The 23,397-nt window shown below is 30.8% G+C and overlaps 11 protein-coding genes across 11 annotated transcripts; 7 read left to right on the plus strand and 4 right to left on the minus strand.

Annotated features, from left to right (window-relative positions):
• Positions 1-167: 167 nt before the first annotated feature.
• Positions 168-2,288, plus strand: BX663DRAFT_489610 (uncharacterized protein; the record flags this gene model as incomplete). The annotated part of the gene is made up of 2 exons (XM_051524908.1): positions 168-1,896; positions 2,266-2,288. The coding sequence occupies 2 exons, from the start codon at positions 168-170 to the stop codon at positions 2,286-2,288; spliced, it is 1,752 nt and encodes a 583-aa protein (XP_051379034.1).
• A 985-nt stretch (positions 2,289-3,273) lies between these two features.
• Positions 3,274-4,963, plus strand: BX663DRAFT_460958 (Septin-type guanine nucleotide-binding (G) domain-containing protein). Its single transcript, XM_051523943.1, has 7 exons — positions 3,274-3,356; positions 3,420-3,519; positions 3,599-3,727; positions 3,828-3,909; positions 3,969-4,106; positions 4,175-4,292; positions 4,359-4,963. Exons 1-7 carry the CDS (start codon positions 3,297-3,299, stop codon positions 4,716-4,718), a joined length of 987 nt encoding a protein of 328 aa, XP_051379035.1. The 5' UTR covers positions 3,274-3,296; the 3' UTR covers positions 4,719-4,963.
• Positions 4,878-6,446, minus strand: BX663DRAFT_522990 (uncharacterized protein). Its single transcript, XM_051529457.1, has 3 exons — positions 6,212-6,446; positions 5,850-6,120; positions 4,878-5,791 (listed from the first exon to the last, which is right to left on the minus strand). Exons 1-3 carry the CDS (start codon positions 6,436-6,438, stop codon positions 5,048-5,050), a joined length of 1,242 nt encoding a protein of 413 aa, XP_051379036.1. The 5' UTR covers positions 6,439-6,446; the 3' UTR covers positions 4,878-5,047.
• Positions 6,447-8,672: 2,226 nt separating this feature from the next.
• Positions 8,673-9,485, minus strand: BX663DRAFT_546038 (uncharacterized protein; the record flags this gene model as incomplete). Its single annotated transcript, XM_051530954.1, has 3 exons — positions 9,165-9,485; positions 8,911-9,099; positions 8,673-8,834 (listed from the first exon to the last, which is right to left on the minus strand). The coding sequence occupies exons 1-3, from the start codon at positions 9,414-9,416 to the stop codon at positions 8,673-8,675; spliced, it is 603 nt and encodes a 200-aa protein (XP_051379037.1). The 5' UTR covers positions 9,417-9,485.
• Positions 9,486-12,200: 2,715 nt separating this feature from the next.
• On the plus strand, positions 12,201-13,677 carry BX663DRAFT_523006 (uncharacterized protein). The gene is made up of 4 exons (XM_051529458.1): positions 12,201-12,470; positions 12,548-12,593; positions 12,654-12,766; positions 12,822-13,677. Exons 1-4 carry the CDS (start codon positions 12,331-12,333, stop codon positions 13,270-13,272), a joined length of 750 nt encoding a protein of 249 aa, XP_051379038.1. The 5' UTR covers positions 12,201-12,330; the 3' UTR covers positions 13,273-13,677.
• Positions 13,604-16,051, minus strand: BX663DRAFT_555379 (uncharacterized protein; the record flags this gene model as incomplete). Its single annotated transcript, XM_051531614.1, has 6 exons — positions 13,604-13,758; positions 13,813-14,153; positions 14,232-14,458; positions 14,664-15,359; positions 15,423-15,631; positions 15,730-16,051. The coding sequence occupies 6 exons, from the start codon at positions 16,049-16,051 to the stop codon at positions 13,604-13,606; spliced, it is 1,950 nt and encodes a 649-aa protein (XP_051379039.1).
• A 203-nt stretch (positions 16,052-16,254) lies between these two features.
• BX663DRAFT_523008 (uncharacterized protein) lies at positions 16,255-16,637 on the plus strand. Its single transcript, XM_051529459.1, has one exon. It carries the CDS (start codon positions 16,326-16,328, stop codon positions 16,539-16,541), a length of 216 nt encoding a protein of 71 aa, XP_051379040.1. The 5' UTR covers positions 16,255-16,325; the 3' UTR covers positions 16,542-16,637.
• Positions 16,616-17,324, plus strand: BX663DRAFT_441992 (tRNA pseudouridine synthase B; the record flags this gene model as incomplete). The annotated part of the gene is made up of 4 exons (XM_051523490.1): positions 16,616-16,640; positions 16,694-16,749; positions 16,809-16,963; positions 17,039-17,324. Coding segments are annotated over 4 exons (522 nt in total), but the record flags the coding sequence as incomplete, so codon positions are not given.
• Positions 17,325-17,525: 201 nt separating this feature from the next.
• BX663DRAFT_489617 (uncharacterized protein) lies at positions 17,526-19,256 on the plus strand (the record flags this gene model as incomplete). Its single annotated transcript, XM_051524909.1, has 2 exons — positions 17,526-18,107; positions 18,264-19,256. 2 exons carry the CDS (start codon positions 17,526-17,528, stop codon positions 19,254-19,256), a joined length of 1,575 nt encoding a protein of 524 aa, XP_051379042.1.
• Positions 19,257-19,399: 143 nt separating this feature from the next.
• Positions 19,400-20,262, plus strand: BX663DRAFT_538260 (60S ribosomal protein L15; the record flags this gene model as incomplete). Its single annotated transcript, XM_051530681.1, has 3 exons — positions 19,400-19,406; positions 19,492-19,576; positions 19,740-20,262. The coding sequence occupies 3 exons, from the start codon at positions 19,400-19,402 to the stop codon at positions 20,260-20,262; spliced, it is 615 nt and encodes a 204-aa protein (XP_051379043.1).
• A 1,038-nt stretch (positions 20,263-21,300) lies between these two features.
• Positions 21,301-22,997, minus strand: BX663DRAFT_555384 (kinetochore protein CHL4 like-domain-containing protein; the record flags this gene model as incomplete). Its single annotated transcript, XM_051531615.1, has 5 exons — positions 21,301-22,254; positions 22,326-22,408; positions 22,497-22,550; positions 22,661-22,706; positions 22,788-22,997. 5 exons carry the CDS (start codon positions 22,995-22,997, stop codon positions 21,301-21,303), a joined length of 1,347 nt encoding a protein of 448 aa, XP_051379044.1.
• Between the last annotated feature and the right edge of the window lie 400 nt (positions 22,998-23,397).

The following is a 23,397-nucleotide window of genomic DNA, read 5'->3' on the forward strand; positions in this document are numbered from 1 at the left end:
CTCTAGTGTGTTTGTTTGTTAAATAAATTCTTGTAATTTCGACATCCCTTTTTTTTTTTTTTTCTATAATTTTACAAATTATTCATCAGGTAGGCAACAATTTTCTTTAAAAATAAAATAAATCAAATACCTTAATGTATAGTAGTAATTCATAGTTTAATATACGAATGATTTCAATTGCATCAAGCAACAACCATTTAGACAATAATCATCCACTTTATCATATTCCTGACCTTAGCGAGCTCGAAACTGTGCTAACCATCAACGGGCCTTTAGGAGAGCTCCTAAGCCGTATGACACAGTGGTTGGAAACAGCTCACATGACAGCCTTCAGTATTGAACAAAGTATTATACAAAATGAGCCCTTCCTAGATACCCCGCTTCTTAATGCAATCATCACTCTTAGTAAACAAAAGATGCAGCCCTTGATGCAACGTCTTACTGAATGGATTGACTGTCAGCACGAACCATTACATACAGCAACTAAACTTCAATCTGAATGGTCTTCACTCCAACATTATGTTGCCTTTGTCAAACAACGACTTGATCAATCCTCCTCTAAAAACACATTACGTGTACAGATGGAGACGATTCTAGCCCAAATCGATGATCTCTCGACCATGATATTTGAATTTCAGGAACGACGTCAACGACAAACGACACAGGAAAATATATTGGTCGTGATTGATCAAAAGGTCGTCCCGCTGTTTGGAGAGGTAGAACGAGTGTATGTGAGAATGATGCAAGCACCACCTGAGGATCCTACAGGTGTTTTAACACGCAAACATCAATATGTACAGGATAGATGGGAGGATCTACGGTTGGATATTGATGAACTCAAGTTGGAGCTCAAAGAAGATCGATGGTTGATGGTCTTTAGACAGATTGCGGATCAATTAGATGATATGATGAATGGACTTGAGAGGGCTGCGTCTGCATTGAACGAGAGTCGAACACGAGCATCTGAAAAGAATTTTGAGGCAAAATATAAATGCTTTGCACCCTCGATTACAAATATGCTTATGATGTTGGGCAACGGTATTTCAGCTCGTGTCTCAACACGGAATGACACGACAACCATGCAACGACATGGTACTATGTTGGCAAGATGGCAACAACTGAAGGCAACCATGGAACATGTACGTCGACGTGAGTTTTCAGACAGTGATGGATCCTCACGTTTAAGCGATCGAAGTGACAGCACTGGAAGTGTTGCACCACGCTTCTATCACAATAGGTCACCCCTTTTGATGCAACAACGTTGGGATGAACATCATCAACAACAACAACAACAACAACCAGTGATGTCAAGAAGTAAAAGTCCTTATAAGGCAAGCCCATCACCCCTTTTGACAGAAGCTAAAAGTCCCATCTTACGACACTCACCAGGCTCACCCATGATGATCAGACGAACGACAAGTCCCATCAGTCCCTCACATAGTAAACGTACTACAAACACTATTATCAATTCTAGGTTACCTGAAGTGAATGTTGTTGTTGGTGGTGATGACGATGATGATGATGATGATACTATTACTACTCACCATTTTCGAAATACTAATCAAAAACAACCAACCACTTTTTATTCAGCTACACCACAACCTCATAAAAGATCAGTGACACCCTCACGTCGTAGCGGGACACCTTCAATGATACCACGACCTAAAACGCCGAATAAATTTCGACCACGGTCTTCTATGGCCCGTATTACGACGACGACGACAACAACAACAACAGCAACAACAGCACCACCACCACTACCACTACCACTATCTTCTTCTTCACACATGTATCGACCCAATCCAAAGGATCCTTTAGATGTTGAGATTGCTATGATCATCAATAGAAGTCCAGTCCCAATTCAATGTTCTAAAAAACACACACAAGACAATCAAGGTAAATACTACTTTGGGAATGATGGTAGTACTAATAAAAAGTTATATACATGCAAGTTGATGATCTATGGAGGGAATAAAGCTAATAAGGTGTTAATACGTGTCGGTGGTGGATGGCAAGATTTAGAGATCTTTTTGTTGGAACATATGAATTTAATAGGTTAAAAGCCTTTTTTTTTTCTTTTTTTTTTTTTTTTTTTTTTTCTCTCTTTTTTTTCTTTTCTTTTTCTTTTCTTTTTTTTTCTTTTCTTTTTTTTTTTCTTTTTTTTTTTTTTCCTTTGGGAGATAGAACACAAAGGGATTTTATGATGTGTAAATTATTTGTTTTTTTTTTTGACATATAAACTATATTATTTAATAATAAAAACAGTATGTGGAAAGGAAGGAGAGTAGAAAGCAAGAGTAGATAGATAAATAAATAATGAAAGCCTGTAATAAATTTAAAAATTATTGGCTTGATTCAAAAAAAAAAAAAAAAAGACTATCCAGGTGGGAAGGGAATCCAGATTCCATTCTGTTTTATATTGATCTCCTTAAAACTAGAGCTAACTTTACCTTTCTTCATTCAGAAATTATAAACTAGCTAAAAGACTTCAATAACTCTAGGTAAACCATTGTAATTTACAACCCAAGCTATCTCACTTTGACCAGATTCCTTCAGGGTCTCCTTCTCCATTGTTTTCGTCAATGGGAGGAAGAAGAGAAGAGTGGTATTATGATGAATTTGATATATAAATTAATATATAGTCAAACACAATCAAGTCTTTACATTTGGAGCATCAAAAGACATGCTTTACGGGAAAGACCATAGCGATTTACAAAATACACTCTTGATTTGAGTTAAATGCTCACCGACTTTAATGCAACTAACGTCCTTTTCATTTGATAAACAACAACAAAAAAAAGCCTCTTCCCGAGAAGGAAGGAAGGAAATTACTAGGTGATTTTATAGTCTTTGTCAGGATTAGACATTAAATACTAGTAATCAAAATAAAAGTACATTATTGTACTGAAAATAATGTTTGATTGCAACTAATATGTATATTTATTCTTATCGAAACATTTCTTAGTCTCCTTGAGTATCTGTCTTTTTTATTTATTTATTTTGGTATTCACTAATCAATTATGACAGGAATATCAAGTAATTTGTAAATAATGTTCTCTTGGGAGGGGAAAGAAAAATTAAAATAGAAATAAAAGATGCTCAATGTTATCAAAGTCATAAAAGAAGTGGTGGTGGGAATAATACTGCCTACTATTCATGAGGGTAGTAGTAGTAGTAGTAGTAGATCATATTAATGTTACACGTATAATACAAGTTTTATAATTAATACACAAAAATATATTACAAAGCTTATTTGTCCTTATTTCTTTTTTTTTTTTTTTTTTTATTTTTAAATAATGTCAACATCTGCAGTTTCATCAGCATCACCTTCTATTGATTCCAACCATTCACAAAAGGTAGATGATGATAAGTTTATTATTATTACATACATATTGTCTTATATGAAGAAAAAAAAATAGCGTATTTTCCTGAATGATTATGTTGGCTTCGATACAATTACACAACAAATTGAAAAAAAGTTATTAAAGAAAGGATTTCAGTTTAATATTATGGTTGTTGGTAAAAAAAAAAAAAAAAAAATGATGATGATGATGATAATAATAATACTATATTATTAATCATAATAATAATTATAAAGGTCAGTCGGGTCTTGGCAAATCAACACTTGTAAATACTCTTTTTGCATCTCATTTGATTGACAGTAAAGGAAGACTTGAAGCTTCTGAATCTGCAAGACAAACGACTGAAATTGAAACTGTTTCTCATGGTAAAACTAATAAATAATAAATAATAAATAATAAATAATAAATAATAATAATAATAATAATAATAAAAGGAATATTAATCCCCGTCCCTCCCTCCTATAGTTATTGAAGAAAATGGAGTTCGTTTAAGACTTAATATAGTGGATACACCTGGTTATGGTGATCAAGTAAATAATGATAACTGGTAAAGATTTTCTTTTTCTTTTATTTATAGTTTGCTTACATACTTTTTTTTTCCCCAAGTTGGGAACCTATTATTAGATATATCAAAGATCAACATTCTGCTTATCTTCGTAAGGAATTAACTGCTAGACGTGAACGTTATATTGTTGATACCCGTGTTCATTGCTGTCTTTTCTTTATTACCCCTTCTGGTCATTCGTAAAGAGATCTTTATAAAATGACTGACTGACTGACTGACTGATTTACTTACTCTTTATTTTAATTAGACTTAAACCAATTGACATTGTTGTTCTTCAAAAATTAACTGAAGTAGTCAATGTAGTACCTGTGATTGCTAAATCTGATTCACTTACATTTGAAGAAAGAAATGCCTTTAAACAAAGAGTAAAAAAATAAAATATAATAAAATAAAATAAAATTCTATACACTACTAACATGGTATATATATAGATTAAAGCAGAACTTCAATTTCATAATATTCGATTATATCCTTATGAAAATGAAGAAGATGACGAAATAGAAAAGAGCTTGAATGATAGTATCTGGGAACTAATTCCCTTTGCTATTATCGGGTCTGAACGAGATATAATAACTACGGATGATAAGAAGGTGATTAGAGGTAGAAAGACGCGTGGTGGTGCAATCATTAATGTAGAAGATCCTGAACATTGTGAATTTATCCAACTTCGTAACTTTTTAACACGTACTCATTTACAAGATTTGATTGAAACAACAGCTTTGATTCATTATGAAAGCTTTCGAACAAAGCAATTGATGGCTATTAAAGAATCCTCCTCAGCCTATCCGTAATAGTATAGTATAGAATAAAATTTAACACTCCGCATCATACTTTTTAAAACATGACTTTTTTTTTAAAAAAAAAAAATGGTGTATAATAATAACAGCGGATAAGAACACCTACATTTCTTTTACAATATGAGCTGATGATAAAGAAGAAGAAAGCAAGTGGTTAAAGAGAGAGAGAGAGAGAGAGATGGGGACGTTCTTTAAAGTACCGCGCCTGAATCCAAAATCATAGTATTTATTACATACACACACATATCTTTTTTTTTTCCTTCTTTATTCTATTACATTATTATATACAAAAAAAAAAAAAAATGGTTATCATCTTGAAACATTTACATCCCATTGCCTTGGACCAACAAAGGATTATAATCAGTATTCCTAATTGGTTTATATTTCTTGTTCTTGTTGGCTACACTCTCTTGTCTTTTTCCTTTTTCAATAACAAACGTTGTGTGATCTTGATCAAGGTTCGAAAATAAAAGAGATGAAGGTATCACATAAGGTTGATGATGGTACTCATTGGAATAAGCAGTAACTCGTTGATATGAAGGATGACTATGATTTGACAGAGTGATTAAAGAAGAAGAAAGCGAAGGTGAAGACGAAGAAGACGAAGACGACGAAGACGACGAAAACGACAAAGACGACGAAGATAACAGAGAGACAAGTCGATAGATTATATTGGATATCATGACTTGTTGATAAAGAGGTCGACGTGGATTAGAAAGCTTCAGATAGGATAATTGATACAGTGTATTATGATCTATATTTGGTTTTCGTTGTTGTACTAAGGATGTCCTTTTCTTTTTATTCTCTTTAGGAAATAATAAAGATTTTACAGAATGACTATTCTTTTTTAAATCTTGAAATAGGCTACTGAGCCATGATGATCTATTCTGCTTCTGTTTCCTTTTCTTTCCTTCTTCTTCTTCTTCTACTATGATCTGTTTTGAATGGTGAAACATCTCCTTTTGTATTATTACATTTGATTGTATTGTATCATACTTCTTGGAAGGAATAGGAGTAGACGGCTCTTTATAATGAAAAGAAGGGGGTAGTAATGATTGATGTTCATACTTTTCTCCTTATTTTAATACCTGAGAGTTATTATTATAACTAATTATTATAACTTACTATACCATTCAAATCTTCTTTTGATGTAGGTGTTAAAGGTGGTTCTTCATCTTCATCATTGTCTTCTTCTTCTTCTTCTTCTTTACTTTTCATGTTTGTAGAAGCTTCATTTACGTCATACGAAACATGAGATAACAAAGATGACCGTTTTTTTTTCAACTTTGTTGCTATTAATTTTTGCTCATAATGAGTATCTGGCCAATCTTTATATATTGTCTTTGATAGGATGCGATCATCTTCTTTAGAGTGCTTTAGTATTTCTTTATTTTGACTATGAATGATGGTTATTATGTGTGTAAAAAAAAAAGAAATTCTAATTCTCTTTTTTTTTTTTTTAATATTGAATTTAAGATTCCGGTTACCAAACAGGTTTAGTAGCAGCTGGAGACGTGAAGATTATATCATTATTATTACTGTTTGATATTTGTTTCTGTTGTTGTTTAGAATAAGGAATTATTATTGTAGGTGTTATGATATTATCTGTAATGAGTGTTACAACTACTTTATTATTACTACTACTATGAATAGGTGATGGCTGCTGCTTAGTAGTCGAGATAGGAAGATCGATTATTTCTTCAATAAGTTTCATGATGAAGACAAGAAAAGAAAAAAGAAAAAAGAAAAAAGAAAAAGAGAAGAAAAAAAGAGAACATTATACATGAATAAATAAAATAAAATGAACTACTACTCTCTTTTTTTTTTTTTCTACACTAAAAAAGGGGATATTTTCCTATAAAATATGCAGGGGAGAGCCATTATTGTCCCGAACAACATGATAACTTGTGACACATATTCATGTTGTACACAATGAATACTTTTATTTTTTTTCGGCTTTTGCCACATTTACCATCACCATCACCACTACCACTACCACTATCACTACCACTACCATTTAATTTGGCTACCTTTGAAATATAATCAGTCTTTTGATCTTCAAGCTGAGTTACTACAATGATTGACACATAGCTTGGTAGCAGTATTTGATAATTGCAAGCTATTAGGTTAAATGAATATATATATATATATATATCTTCTTTAAAGCTACTCTACTCTAAACTAAAAAGTGGATGGGAGGGCATTAGTGTTTGTTAATCGAGTTATAATAATCTATGTTTAAAAAAGAGTCCTTTGATCTGAAAGGATTGCTAGTCAATAATAGCTTGAATTCTTTGATAAATACTCCTTTTACTGTAGTCATCTGAAACTATAATATGCTTTGAAAGTATATAAATATGTATAAATGTGATATTTGGAGTTAAGATTGTTATGATCATGATTGTTTATATAAATAAAATGATCGTTTATTACATGATACAAATATAAAGGAGATGAGTTATTAAATTATTATATTCCCTCCCCGTCCCCTTCAACATACAATATTTAATAATAATCATTGTTAACATCGCGAGAAAAAAAAAAGGAGGGGTAGGATAGATTTTATTACATAATAGTGGACACTATGGATATAATATATAGCACAAAATATTAATAGATGTGTATAAGGGTGATAATAGCAGTCATTTTCTGTATATACATGCTTCTTGTATTAGCTTATCTTTGTTGTGGTGGTGATGAATAATCATAAGTTTTATTTGCTGTTAACATCTTTAACTGGTTAGTTTAAGGTATGGGGGGGAGAGTCATAAAATGAGTGAAACTGGTCGAATCCAATAGACTTTGATTTTAAAAGTTTTCCTTACCTTGATCACTCCCAAACCTGATAGGCACTCATGATCCTTAACTAAGGATTTTAGAGCGTGTTCTTGGCTCATGACTTTGCCACGCCATCATTTTATTTTATTTATTTTATTTTTTATTGAAATGCATGCATATCTTGTACCCAAAAGGCAGAATCTAGAGAAAGTGGGGTTATAGAAGAGGAAAAGGAAAGCCTCTTCTAATCATAAAAGTCTTTTTTTTTTCTTATCGAAGAAAGTAAATACCCTATGAAAAAGAAAGATTTGCCTATATAAAGAACGTAAAATGTGGGGAGCCACCGAAAAAGGGGGGCATTCTATATAAACTCCTTTAATTTCATAAAGAGCATTCATATGCTATACTGAATCAAGCAAGAATCGTGATTATTGAGTCTTTTTCTTTTTTTTTTTTTTTCCGGCTGATGAAGAAACGTGAACCGAGATAGAATTCTATATCAGGAAAAAAAAATGAAATGACAGACAAAAAGATGTTTTAGTTTCTAGAATTATAGTTTCTGAAAAAAAAAATCATTGTAACTCTTCCGTGCTCTTCCCTTATTTATTATTTTATCTGTGTGCTCTGCAGTTTGGCTCAACTTGTTCTGTACTTGACTCTATTAGGTTCAAATAAGTTGTTTCTCATTATAATGTCTATTGTTACTACTTGATATTAATGGCTGTCAACTGGAGGGGATTATATGTATATCAAAGGCCGCAAATTGGTATGACAAAAGTTTAAAAAAAACGAGTAGAATACTTTCAAAGTGACATATGTCAATATAAAATAGTCATCATGATGGTATCACTTCAAATGATACTATTTCTTTATTAAATAATATTTTTTTTTATTATTATTTGACACAAAGGATAAATGGAATGTATTTTATGAGATTTAAATCTTGAATATATAAACTCATTTGTTCTTATCAAAAGAGGAACCTTACACAACTAATATGTATGCAAATGTATAAGAGATAAAAGAAGCGTTCTCTTTATTACTGTTACACAATGTATAAACGGAAATACTTGAACAGATACATTCAACATGCTTATGAACATAAAAGTGTAAACTCTTTATTGTATATTTATGAAGAGGAGTAATAGTACACAGTTAGCTTCTTCTACTTTATATTTGAGGAATGGGAATATTAAAATCTTTTAAAATTGAAATAAGCTCAAGTTTTTGATGTTCCTTTTTCTTGATTAAATCTTTTAATTTAGGAACTCGTTGATCATAATAGCGTATTTTTTCATTCTTCATTTTCAATTCCTGTTTCAATTTACGGATCTATTATTCAAGTAGAAAAAGAAAGGCAAGTTTGGGTAAGTAATAATAATAATAATAATAATAATAATAAACTTACTGTCTCTATTTGCTCATATATAAATGTTGCAGTCATAAAATGTGTTGTATCGTTCTTTTGCTTTCTTTGATTTAGTCTGTCTTTGACTATATAGAATGTATCATCATCTTCGGATATAGATTTATTATATAAAGAATGGTAGAGTCTAAGTTTTAGATCAAAATTTTCTTTCCTCAAGTCTGTAAGCATCTATTATTAAAAGATTGAATAAATTCATGACTCTAGTTCTTAATAAGGGGGAAAAAAAAACTTACTTGATCTATCTCTTTCAAAGGAGCAATTTTGGAAGTAGGATTATGATTCATGTCTCTTTGATTATAAAAATGGGTCAATTGTTGATTTACGATATGAGTAGAGGATGTAGGTGGAGTACCAAACATATGTTGTGTAGATATCTTGTATCTAGATGGAGCTTGCACTTTAGAAGTTATAGGATGTTGATCAAGGGTCATGATTCTTTTTTTTATTGTTTGAAGATGATTCATACTTTTACTATCACGAATCATTCCTTCTGATAAGCGACTGCTTATTGTAGAACTACTACTATTAATACTACTACTACTACTACTACTACTACTTGATAAACAAGAAAAATTTGAAGAAAGTGAAGGAATTGTACATATAGATGCGTCACTATGAGTTGATGCTGTTGAGGTTGTAAAAGAGATAGATCTACTCATTTTGTCAAAAACTATTTTCCTCCCTGCTTTCTTCTCTATATTTGTGTCTTCTTGAAATTTAATTTGCCTCATTTTGGATCGAATTCGTTCTATCATTGTGTTCATGATAAAGTTAGTGTATATAAAATTAGATAAAAGAAGAGATAAAAGAAAATATTGATTTTATAAAAATAATAATAAAAAGAGAGAAAGGAAATAGATAAAAGTTAAAATAAGAAAGAATATATATATATATATCTGTAGCAGAAAGAAAAATGCTGTCAATTCCTTTTGTTCAGAAAAGATACATACTTGTGCATCTTTGAAATAGCAGAAATAATTATGATAACGAATAACAAAGCCTACACATGTATAGAAAAAAAAAGTGTAATATTGAGCAGTCTATACATACACTCATGTACACACACACATATATATATTTATAAATATCTATATTGTGGATTTAATCTAACACTTATTTTCTCTATTCTTTAAGAAATCTAAATATCTTGTAACTACATCTATTTGTATATCAACTACGAATGTTACATTTTAAGTTAGAGTTATTGCCTTTTAAACAATAATAATAATAATAATAATAATAATAATAAAATCAAGTTATTATCCTATTATCAGAAATACTAAAGGTTAACTCGATTTGTATCCCAAAAGAAAGGTTAACAGCTATACTATTCTCTATAGTGTGTATGTGTATGTGTATTCATTGACTTGATATTATAATATTTAAGGAATGATGAATTATCGTGAACGATACTTCAACATGTATCATATAAAGTAGAAGGAACATAATTGTAATTTAGACCATCGTTGTAATGATTTAACTTGGATAATAAGTTATTATAAATAAAATAAAAAATAAAAATTAGGCTTCAATAGAAACTAGGAAATACTTTATTCTGCTGTATGCGTATTTTAAAATTAACAAAATAGAACGCTCATAGTTTTATTAAGCCTTTCTTTCTTCTTCTTTTATACTTCATGATGATGATGTGTTGTCTCATTTACCTCCCTTAACTTTCAAACATCATAATTTAACTTGTATTTAATTTATTTTCTTATCTTATATGCCACGAACAAATAGTCTCACTTTTAAAACTACCTTTTCTTTGTTTCCTGAAATAGTATCTGTCTACAAGTACTATCTACAGTCTACATAGACCGCGTTCAATATAAATGAGATGAATTGTAAAAATAACAAATAATGATTATGTAATGAAATGAAAGCATATATCCTATTTTCTTGAAATAAAAAGAAAAGCATTTTAATTACACATGTTCCTTATCGTATTACCAAAAAAAAAATATATGTCTATTTGTATATATCAGAATGTCCGTGTCCCTCTGCCTCTCTACTCTCTCTACTCCTCCTCCTCCTCCTCCTCTTTCCCCCCCCTTTAAATAAGAATGTACACATAAATACACATGTGTGAATATATAAATACATTTATATGAATATACAAATACATACACACATTTATATATTATCTTGTCATATTAAGTAACACTTTAATCGGGATTGTCATTCCGAGAAAATAGTAGTGTATTCGTGTACCTATTTCATAATAGTGAGATTAGAAGATGATCCTATACATGTATGTATGCATGTATGTTCTGTTATGCCACTATAAATCATCATAATAGAATAACTTTGATGAAAATACTATAGATATGCAGGGAACCTTTATTCTAAAAAAGATACATAATCTAATTTATTACTGTCTGTCAGTGAATATAAGGAGAAGAAGAAGAAGAAGTATAGAATGAGATGATTTGATATCTATCTCCTCTACTTGTGAACCTCCTTACATGATAATCATCATTATTAAAGTAGTTATTAGCATGATTACACATGTATTTTAGAACATATAACAAGTCATTTATTAAATGATTATCAATTCAGCATGTAGTATATGAATACATATACAAATATAAATAGGTGGGTATAAAGTAAATAATATGAAAAGGGCCATACAGAATAATGATATGCAAGTTCTTCTTTAAATATATACATGTATATAACTCCTTAATTAACATAAATATCTCACATCATAAAATTTAATTTATGCCAAGGAGAATTAAAGACATGAAGTTGATATTCGATATAACACACACACATGTATTTCCTCTTCCCCTCCCCCTCCTCTCTTCTCTCCCGGAATTCTTCACTTGATAGACTTTATTAACAAAACCTTTTTTTTTTTTTGGGTACCAAAAATAGATATCGGAAATGGATCCGTCATTTACTAGAGAAAGACTCTCATGTTGATCGACAAGAAATATGGACGAATATGGGAAATTATGAAGTGAACAGACAATTTCGGAGTTTGACTAGCTTATTTTATTGCAACGCATGCATTCAACATGTGAAACGTTGGCTACACATATTATGAATAGGAGAGGAAAGGAAGTAACTTTCTAAGCTGTTGGTTTATCAAGTTGATCGTTTATTTATTACATTTCTCCTAATAAATACAAACTCTTTTTTTTTTTTTTAAACTGTTGTGTAAATTTTATAGGAGTGAGTTAAATCAAGAAAAGGGAGAAAGAAAGAATATAAATATGTCTTTTCTTTTCTATTCTATTCTCTTTTCTTTTTTTTTCTTTTTCTTTTTTTTTTTTTCCTTTTTTTTTTAAAAAAAAACAATACCTTAAATTTGTTTGGTTGTCTTGACAACTGACTCTAATTATAAATACCGCTATTATTAAAAAAAAGAATATACAAATATACCTATATAAATATATGGAGATTTTGGAACTGGTTCATCACGAAACTACGCCTGGTTTAGAAAAACCTTTTTCGTGCACGTTTAAAGACTGTAAAAAGACATTTGGTAGAAGATCTGATTTAGTTAGACATTCGCGTATTCATACAAATGAAAGGTAGAAATGATTTATTTATTTTTGTACCTTATTTGTGTCAATTCTTTTATTCTAACTTTGTTTATATATGAATATAGACCATTTCAGTGTCGTTTACCTGATTGTGGAAAAAGTTTTATTCAGGTACACATTATATAAAACTGATGTATTTTATATATTTCTAAAACAATATACATGTATTAGCGTTCTGCATTAACTGTACATATGCGTACACACTCTGGTGAAAGACCTCATGTATGCGAATTTCCACTTTGTAACAAAAGCTTCAGTGATAGTAGTTCTCTCGCTCGCCATAGGTAAATAACCTATATATATGTATGTATATACAATACTCATTTATTCATTCTTTAGGCGTACGCATACAGGGAAAAGACCTTATAAATGTCCATTTGATGATTGTTTAAAGAGTTTTGTACGTAAAACGATTTTAACAAAACATATGAAAAATGATCATACAACAAATGGTAGAAGACCTTCTTTACAATGGCAACCTTTTATTGAAGAAAGACGTAAGGTGATGCTTCAACAACAACAACAACAACAACAACAAGCTGCTTGTGCATGCACAGCAGACTCACCTTATTGGTCTCCACCCACTACGCCTGCTTTATCTGTTTTTGAGGATAACTTAAGTAGTTGTTCATCTGTTCATTCAAGATTATCCCCTATCGACCCTTGGTCATCTAATATTAGCCTTCCTAGTTTATCTAGTTTAGATCTCTTTAATGAAAAGCAACACTACAAGCTCTCTTCCCTAGTATCAATAAGAAGAGATAGTGGAATTTCATTATTATATCCTTAAACCTATACATACCCAACCCTTTCCTCTTCCTCCTCCTCTTTTATTTATTTACTTTACTTTACTTTATACATCTCCTCTCATCTACTCCCTCTTCCTTTATTTATAATATTTATATAATCTATTTATTATATGCACTTTCAAAAGAAAAAAAAAAGCACAGTATATCCTCTTCTTCCTACTCCTCCTCCTCCTCCCCCTTCTTTTATGTTTATATGTTCTATATGTTCATTTATATGCATCTCCCTTTTTTCTATATTGTATGTCATCATCATCATCATCATACTTCTCTTTCTTTTATTATTAGCGCATTATCTTTTTTTTTTTTTTTATTTTAAAAAAATAAATCTTGACAATTGGATAGTATCATGTTTACAGTTTCAATTTCAAATTCTACCATTGTTTTTACCATGGATACACTTTCCTCATTTGACAGTAGTTTCAATAATTTCTCTTTTAGTTCATTTAATTCTTTTTCCATTTTCCTTACTATATTTAAATAAGTTTAGTTTAGTTTGTATAAACTATAATCATAAATAGTACCAAAATTGTCCTTTTTGTTTGAAATCTCTACTGTTAACTGACTTATTTCTATCTTCATTTCCTTTATATCCTCTTTTATTTTTTGTACCTGTATCTCTGCCATCTTTTCTTTTTCTTTTATATCTTTCAGATTAATTGAGTTTATTTCATAAGATAGTTGAGCAGCTCTTTCAAATTCATCGTTATCGATAGCAATCTCTTTACACTTTTTTAACCCTTTTAATTTATTAGTTTGCTTTATCACCGTTTCTTGCCATTTAAGATATCTTTCTTCATCTTTGCATTCCTTCTCCTGAAGTATTTTTAATGCTCTTTTCTTATTTTGCAAGGTATGTTGATCTCTAGATAATAAAAAAAAAAAAGTCTCATAAATAGATGTATGTTAAATAGGACTTGTATGGACTATTGCTTCATTTTACTCTTTTAAATCTTCTTGGTATTGTGTCATATGTAAAGTTTGATGTTGATGAATGAGTTGTACAAGTTCAGAAAGTCCTTTATTTTCTTGACTGTATTGGGCTTGTTTATCTAATAACTCCTTTATTTGATTTTCAATGGAACCAATTTCATCTTGACGTCGTTTTATTTCGTTTTGATATTGTTTGATCTCTGCTTCAAGTTCATTATCTTTTATATCCAACATGAACTATTCATATACAAAAGAAGAATATAGGCTCTATCTGAATGTTATGTATACACATGCATATACACATATACATATATACATATACGCATATACATATACATATATACACATACACATACACATACACATACACATACACATACACATACACATATACACATATACACATATACACATATACATGTCTATATTTAAACTTCCTTACTATCTTTTCCTTTATCTCTTCTTGTCTTAATTCAATTAATCTTTTCTCTTCTTCAAACTGCTGTCTCTCTTCTTCAAATGGTTTTAGTTTTATCTCTATTTGCTTGTCCACCTTCTTAATTTCCTTTAATGTCTCTTGTCTTTCTATCTCAAGTTGTTCTAATTGTCTTTGAAGTTTAAGGATATCATTTTCTATCTCCTTGGATTTAGTGACAAGTTGTGATTTATGTTCCATATCCATTTGCACCACTTCCTCCATTCTGCTTGTTAAATCTGTCTCATTTTGTTTCCATATATCTAAATCAAATACAATCTCGGATTGAACACTTTGAAGATCCATACGTTCCTGTTCAAGTAACTGTTGTGTATGATGTAAGGCTGTCGTCGTCGTCGTCGTAGTCGTAGTCGCCGTGATGATAGTATCTTGATTTAGATACTGATTCAGCTGTCGTGTTCGTTCTTGTTTAATATCATGATAACAGCTCACTAAATCATGAATGATTCTTTGTGATAATTCACCTGTATATCTTTCCATCTTTTCTTTCCAAAATAATAAATCATTTTCACTTTTTCTACCTCCTATCAACATGTCCTTTAAACGAGATTGAATCAACTCGCTTTGTAGTTTGTACTGTTGAGCAGCATTAAAATCCTGATGACTGACAGCTTCTTGTATTTGCCTTTTCAGTTCTTTCAACTATGTGAATGTATAAGTTTTTTTTTTATTTATTATTTATACGCATGCAACTTTTTATTTTACCTGGTTTATCATGATAGGATATTCGTTCTGTTGTTGATATATTCTTTTTATCGCTTCAAACGCTTCTTGCTTTTGTTTTTCAAGTTTCTGAAAAGTGATGGAAGTGTGTAATAATTTCATTTCATTATCTGTTTTTAATAGCTTCGATTGTTTCATTTTTGGAGAGGGAGTCATAAGTGATGGCGATGAGCTCTTATTGCTTTTGTCTACTTTTATAATGAGATTATTTTAACATATCCCTCCTCCTTATGTAATAGTAGTAGTATCATGCATATTATACTTTTATTTTTTTTTTCTTTAATATTACTCTGATTCATGAAACTATTCGATTCTAAAGAACTTGCTTTATAAAAAGATGGAAAAGTACTGTTGTCTTTATTATCTTGATGATTATTGATGAATTGAAATTCAGATTGTTGTGAATGATCCTTATCTGATGACGGAGAATAACTAATATCATCAAATGCTTCTTCTAAAATAAATAAAGATGAGGAAGTCCACTTGGGCTGCTTATGTTTTGGAGGTGAATGATCATCAGTATCCAACAAAAGTAAAGCAGTCGGCAATGTTGCATCTCCTTGTTTGTGTTGAGGGGATGCTTGATTAATAAAGTGAAATGAAGATGACATAAAGTTAGCAGTAAGATAAAAAGAAAAAAAAAAAGACTGTATGTGCGTGTGTGTGTGTGGAGGGGAATTGTTGTCTTCTGAAATTAAAAAAAAAAAAAAAAAAAAAAAAAAAAAAGAGGGGGACCTATTCATGATGAAACTACCTCCTCCTCCTCCCCCCCCACACACACATATATATATAACAAATCAATCCCCACTCTTTTCCTTTTTTTTTTCTTTTCTTTTTTCCTAATAATTTATATTCTCTTTATTGACACACACACACACACAATAAATGGCAAGTTTGGAACCAATGAGATTCATGTTAAATGGCATATTTGCTGTTTATAAGCCTAGAGGATGGACTTCAAGAAAAGCAACAGATGCTGTTCAAGTTGAATTATCTAAATTACTATGGGAGAAAACAAATGAAAGCCAACTTTCTTCTGCCCCTTATATAAAGAAAAAAAAAATGATCAAGATAGGTCATGGAGGCACTTTGGTAATTTAATCATTCATAAAACACAAGTAAAAAGAAAAAACTAATTAAACAAAAAAATAAAATAAAATAAAATAAAATAAAAGGATCCTTTAGCTGAAGGCGTTCTAGGTACAATAATAATAATAATAATAATAATGTTCTTACATTAATCGATCCATTAGTTTTAGGGGTGGGCGATGGTTGTAAGCAACTTTCAACGTTTCTTCAATGCAGCAAGGTATGATAAATAAATAAATAAATGAATAAATAATAATAGCTCTACTTACAATCACTAAGGAATATATTGTTACAGCTAAATTTGGTGAAGCAACAGATACATATGATGCTGAAGGAACAGTCATTCAGAAATGTAAAACAGAACATTTAAATAAACAACTCATTCAAGATACTTTGCAAAAGTTTAAAGGTCATATCACTCAAACACCTCCTCTGTAAGTTTACATCTAATATTATGTATATTTACATATTTATATATTTACATGTATCATTCATATACTGGATACAAGCTATTCAGCTGTTCGACTACAAGGTAAAAGGCTATATGACTATGCAAGATTGAAACTAGATTTACCAGAACCTATCAAGACACGTCAAGTATTTGTTGAAGATATTCAATTATTAGATTTTCATGAAAATAGTTGTAAAATACGTGTGGTTTGTGGAGGAGGAACATATATAAGAAGTATTGTACATGACATGGCTACTCAAATGGAGACATGTGCACATGTAACAGCATTAATAAGAACAAGACAAGGTGATTTCACAATAGATGATGTGTATAAATTAGAATGATACTACTAAAGTGGCTTAGATGATTACATGCATATTATATGCAGCATATTAAGTGATGGTTTCAAATAAATAATTTGTAGCAGAGATTTGATTAAATAACTTGGTGATGGTAGTACATAGTCGTCATTCTACTTTCTTTACTTTTCTTCTTTTTCTTTTTTTATTTTTTATTTTCCCTCTATTTTTTTATTATTTACTTTAATGTTAATTAATGAATTGCCTTCCGAAATTTTACTTCAAATCTTGCAACATGTTGTTGAACCATATACTTGTTCTTCCAAAAGAGATATCTTAGAATGCGCATTAGCTTGTCGAATATGGAGTTATTATTCATTACAACTATTATGGCATAAACCCATTATTTTAAAACCACAAACATGGCTTAAATTCTCTAAAACGATCTCTCTTAATCATACTTATCTGCCTTATGCCTCTCTCGTACGACGTCTTAATTTATCTGCAGTAACTGACTATATCAATGATGAATCGTTGGAAGCGCTAAGTCGGTGTCAATATCTTGATCGTGTGGCCTTTATGGGCTGCACATATATTACAAATCCAGGTTTTATTCACTTTTTGAAACAGAATGTGGGTCATTATTTATTATCATTGGATCTATCTGAAATTAAACATTTATCAGATGAAGCTATCTTGGCTATTGCCGAGACATGCCAACAACTGCAAGGATTGAATATTAGTGTAAATAACAGAGACGATGAATTATTAGGAATCACAGATAAAAGTATTGTTAAACTGGCTGAAAGCTGTAAATATTTAAGACGAGTAAATATGAAAAAACAACAACAATAATAGTAGTAGTAGTAGTAGTAGTAGTAGTAGTAGTAGTAGTAGTAGTAGCAGTAGTAGTAGTAGTAAAATTCATGCAAAATAGTTACTGACTTTTTTTTTTTTTTTTACCCCATCAACATACACACATAGATTCGTTTGTCTAATTGGAAATTATTAAGTGATGAATCTATTATTGCACTTGCTACTCATTGCCCAGCTCTTTTAGAAATTGATGTTGTCAATAGCGCAATCACAAACGAATCACTCTTGAGAATATTTTCTTCTTGTCGAGAATTGAGAGAATTAAAAATCAATTATTGTGAGAATTTGGATGATCAGGGATTTATTAGGTCAGCACTAAATACAAAGCCTATCTATCCTGAATATTATTTTGATCAACTTCGTATTCTGGAGATGACAAATGTCAACATCACTGATCAAGCTATTGACTGCATCACAATGGCAGCTCCCAAGATTCGTAACTTTATACTTAATAAATGTGTCCATCTCACTGATGAAGCTGTCAAATTCATTTCACGTCTAGGACGTTTTCTTCATTATCTTCATTTAGGTTATTGTAGAAATATTACGGATGCAGCTATTACACAACTTGCAATACGTTGTAACCGTATTCGTTATATCGATCTCGCCAGCTGCCAGAGATTAGGTGACGAAACGGTCCTAGCCTTATCAACACTACCTAAACTGAAACGTATTGGACTTGTTCGTTGTAATCGTATCACTAGCCAAGGTATCCTGACACTTACACATCCTGTTCGCACTGCCACCACACTTGAACGTATTCATTTGTCTTATTGTGATCAACTTTCAGTACAAGCTATTTCAATGCTTGTCTCGCATTGCCGTCGTCTTACTCATCTAAGTTTATCCTATATTCCTGCCTTTCAAAATCAACTAGCCATCCGAAGATTTTCTCGACCACCGCCTAAAGAATATACAGCAGAACAACGAAGAACATTCTGTGTATTTAGTGGCCAAAATATACATGACTTGAGACATTATTTCAAGTCACCTGAATATTTAAACCAAACTGAAATAAATCATTCTCGATTTTATTATCACTATTACCATCCTCACCAACGAATAGAAGATTTACAGGAACATTTACAACAACAAAATTAATATTTATATGTGTATACATGTATAAAAAAAAAAAGAAAAGAAAAGCCCACTTTCCCGGACCGGACATTAAATAATTTTTATAAATAAAATGTGTTCTTTTTGTTTATACTGCTTCACCTTTATTCATTGATTGATATCACACCATGGGTGGTAAACTATCATAATTCATGTCCATCTAGCCATCCATCATTTACTAATTTTATGCCATTTTCTCTTTAAAAAAAAAACTAAATAGCTTATAAATACCTTGAAGAACTTGCTAGAAAGAAACAATCTGATGTTTCTCGTTTCTTGCTTCGTGTAAGATGTTGGGAATACAGGTACAATTCAGAATCTTTTTGATTCTCTCTTTTTTAGGCTTGAATACGCCTCTTTCTCTTTGAGAAAGAGAGTTTAATAAATTCATCCAATGAACTATAATTGAACTTGTAAAAAAACTGACATGCTTGCCTTTCGATTGTGTTTTTTTTTTTCCCTCGTTAGACAATTGAATGTTATTCATCGTGCATCACGCCCCTCTCGTCCCGACAAAGCCCGTCGTTTGGGATATAAGGCTAAGCAAGGTTATGTTATTTACCGCATTCGAGTTCGTCGTGGAGGTCGCAAGAGACCTGTTCCTAAGGGTGCCACTTATGGTAAACCTGTAAACGAAGGTGTGAGTCAACTCAAATATCAACGTTCCCTTAGAAGCACTGCTGAAGAACGTGTGGGTCGTAAATGTGCCAATTTGCGTGTCTTGAACTCTTACTGGGTTAATCAAGATGCTACCTATAAATACTATGAAGTCATCTTGGTCGATCCCTCTCATAAGGCTATTCGTCGTGATCCTCGTATCAACTGGATCGTGAACCCTGTTCACAAGCATCGTGAAGCTCGTGGTCTTACTGCCATCGGTAAGAAATCTCGTGGTCATGCTAAGGGTCATCGCTTCAACAACACCAAGGGTTCCGGTCGTCGTGCCACCTGGAAGCGTCGCAATACTCTTTCTCTTCGTCGTTATCGTTAATTTTCTTTCCTCCCATTTTTTTCTTTCTTTTCTTTTTTTTTTTTTTTGATTTAAAATAAACACTTGGGAAGAGAAAGAAGAATAACACTAGTCGATATAGATATTATATATTTTATTTTATTTTATTTGTACATATTAAAATATTCATATTGTAAAATCCTCTAATTGACTGTTAGCTTTTTGATTAATTCATCTTTTTCTTGTAATGTACGTAATAACATTTGAATTCTATATTCTGCTTTTGTATTCGCTGTACGTAAATTTTCAATTTCTTTTTTTAATTCTTTTTCATCCTCTCCTTCTTTTGCTCCTTCATCAAGATCTATTTGAGTCCAGTTTTAGATTAAGATCTACAAGTTTTTTTTTTTTTAAGAAAAATTACCGGGTTTATTAATGATTCTCTTCAATTGATCAACTTGTCTTTGAAGTGATTGAAGAGTAACATGAACAGGTGTCGTACTTAGGAAATGTTCTTCTGACATTTTGTTTATGTAAAAAAAATAAAAATAAAAGAAAAAGAAAATAAAAATAAAAATTAGAAAGCTTTTTTTTTTAAAAATTATTATTATTATTATCGCCAAAAAAAAAAAAAAAAAAAAAAAAAAAAAAAAACGTGTTCACAATAGGATGGGATGTTAACAAACAACAAGCTTTATTTATTAGCATTAGTTGATAGGCATCTCAGTATCGAATATCAAAACGAGTTGTTCGGCAATGTATTCTATTTATAATAGATGAGAATTCTTAACTATTACTGCTACTCTCGTATGCAATAAATGGTAATATTCTAATTTGGATTATAAAGCATAATAAAATAAAGGAAAGCGTTTTATTTTCGTACAATTATTTATATTAAAAGGTAAAGTAGTGATATTATTTACAGTGTGTAAGAACCTCTTTTGTTATTTATATATTTCAGAAATAATGGAAGAGAAACAAAAGAAAGGGGAAAAAAGCCATCTTCCATTAAAAAAAAATCTTCTTCTTCAGTAGTCTTGATTTATCCAATATTATACAATTATTCTGTCGATTGACTCCTTAGGATTCACTTAAAACTGATTCTTTATCACTTTGATCATGAATGATACTGTCTTGGTCATCGCTGTCGTTAATAGAATCATCTCCTTCTTCCATCACTTCATCTTCTTCAAGCGCTTCGTCTATGCTCTTTTGCTCTTCACTGCTATTCTCGTTTTCATTAAGCTCGTTATCCTTTTCTGTTTCCATACTTTCTACCCTATTTTCATTCATCTCTTCCTCTTCCTCTGGTTCTATTTCAGTCGCACCATCTCTAGTCACATATAGTTTAGTGATGCCTGTTGTACCTATACTTTCTAACCAGGATACTACTGGCATTTCAATTTGACCATTTTTAATACATTGTTTTACTCCCTGCGGCACACTATTGCCACTCAAATTAATCTCAAATCGAACCTCTTCATCATCCATTGTCTTTTGTTGTGAACTAAAAGGTAATCTAACATCGATATCTACTGATGTAGTACCATACATAGGCTCCCATCCAAAATTCTGCATCACAAGCGCAATTCTGTTCTGTACCTCTTCTTCATCTACAGGCTTGATACGTCTTGATTGTTCTCCTTTATTAACATACGCCTCATCATCGTCATCCGTCTTTGCTATCTTTTGCCTAATGTCTAAAGGATTTGAATCCACCTCATTATTCCTTAACTGAGCAAAGACTCCTTGTGATTTACGAATCTTAATTAGATGTGATAAATATTTGACAGCATTACCCCTGATATTCTGATAGAGGATACGGTCTGCCCTAAAGGCGTCTGTAATAGATTCCATCACATAACTTGCAACTGTCATATTCCATCGTCCTGACCACATCACAAACTCAGTCATTGGATAATAAATAACGTAGCCAACTGCATCTGTCGTAAGTGCTGTCCTTTCATGAGTTGAATAAATATGAATACGCATCCAATATAAATCAGATTTTTTATGGTGCATTGTATAAACATACTTGCGGGAAAAAAAAAAGATTAGACTAAAAAAATAATAATAATAATAAAAAGAGGATAAATCCAACTTACACAAAAAAAGAATTGAGAAAGAAACTGTTCAATGGAATTATGGATAGTTGATGCTTCTAAATTTAATTTTAATGGACCTGATTCTAATTTACCAAAAAAAAAAAAAAAAAAAAGGTGGGGGAAAAGATAAGTTATTCAGTTGCAGTATATTATTATTATTATTATTATTACTTTTTGTAAGTTTTCCAACTTTCCATCTTTTTATTCTTTCTTCTGAAATAAGACCTAATTAGAAAAAAAAAAAAAAAAAAAAAAAAAAAAAAAAAAAAAAAAAAAAAAAAAAAAAGTGGATCAATACAAGATCATGCTTGTGAATATATATATATATATTCTACCTTTTAAATCAAGTTGAGCTACTTGTATTGCACATAATCCTTTGGGCTATTAAGGATTAAATTAGTTAGAATTATAAAATGTTAACCTTGGTCCTTTTTTCTTTTTTTTCTTTTTTTCCTTGTTTACCCAATCTATACGTTTTATTCTGTCGATAATGTCTAATTTTGTAAGTTTCGAATAAGTTTCAGGCGTTGTTGATTTATTCGCTGGTTGTAATTCAGGTGTATTGAGCCATTCTACCACAATCGAAGTTAATCGGCGAACTGTATGTATCCTGAGTAGTCGATCAATTTTGTTGCTGTATTCAATAACCGTAAGGTCCTTCTCCGAGAGCATTTTAAATAATTGGAAAAAAAAAAAAAAAAAAAAAAAAAAAAAAAAAAAAAAAAAGGCACAATTTTTAGGAGGTAAATAGGCATTTTATGTGACTTGATATAATTACATAAAGTTGAGTTTAAAGATCAAAGTTATAGGAGCGTCCCAGTGTAGTGTATGAAACAGTAATAATATGAATCCTAGTCTTTAAAAGAGAAGAAGAAGAAAAAAAAGGAATATCACAGTGTTAGAGGTCTGGCTCTATTATGTATGTATGTATGTATACTTTTTTAGTTCATCATTCTTGTTTGAACAATTTTCTATAATTCTTTGTATACGTAAACTAATAAGATTTTCTTTGATGAAAAAAGGAATACAGTCCCCTTTTTTTTTTTTTCAATATAATGTATGGCTATATTTT

The sequence above is a fragment of the Cokeromyces recurvatus genome, assembly GCF_025118155.1.
Source record: "Cokeromyces recurvatus strain NRRL 2243 chromosome Unknown BX663scaffold_34, whole genome shotgun sequence".
Classification (NCBI taxonomy): domain Eukaryota; kingdom Fungi; phylum Mucoromycota; class Mucoromycetes; order Mucorales; family Mucoraceae; genus Cokeromyces; species Cokeromyces recurvatus.

Coding starts and splice junctions, on each gene's coding strand:
- BX663DRAFT_523008 (XM_051529459.1), top strand. CDS start 16,326: ATGGCAAGTTTGGAACCAATGAGATTCATGTTAAATGGCATATTTGCT.
- BX663DRAFT_460958 (XM_051523943.1), top strand. CDS start 3,297: ATGTCAACATCTGCAGTTTCATCAGCATCACCTTCTATTGATTCCAAC. Junction 3,357..3,419: donor ATTCCAACCATTCACAAAAG/GTAGATGATGAT, acceptor AAAAAAAAATAG/CGTATTTTCCTGAATGATTA. Junction 4,107..4,174: donor ATTACCCCTTCTGGTCATTC/GTAAAGAGATCT, acceptor TATTTTAATTAG/ACTTAAACCAATTGACATTG.
- BX663DRAFT_523006 (XM_051529458.1), top strand. CDS start 12,331: ATGGAGATTTTGGAACTGGTTCATCACGAAACTACGCCTGGTTTAGAA. Junction 12,594..12,653: donor GTGGAAAAAGTTTTATTCAG/GTACACATTATA, acceptor TACATGTATTAG/CGTTCTGCATTAACTGTACA. Junction 12,767..12,821: donor AGTTCTCTCGCTCGCCATAG/GTAAATAACCTA, acceptor TTCATTCTTTAG/GCGTACGCATACAGGGAAAA.
- BX663DRAFT_522990 (XM_051529457.1), bottom strand. CDS start 6,438: ATGAAACTTATTGAAGAAATAATCGATCTTCCTATCTCGACTACTAAG. Junction 6,121..6,211: donor GCTGCTACTAAACCTGTTTG/GTAACCGGAATC, acceptor CATCATTCATAG/TCAAAATAAAGAAATACTAA. Junction 5,792..5,849: donor AAGAAGATTTGAATGGTATA/GTAAGTTATAAT, acceptor TAAGGAGAAAAG/TATGAACATCAATCATTACT.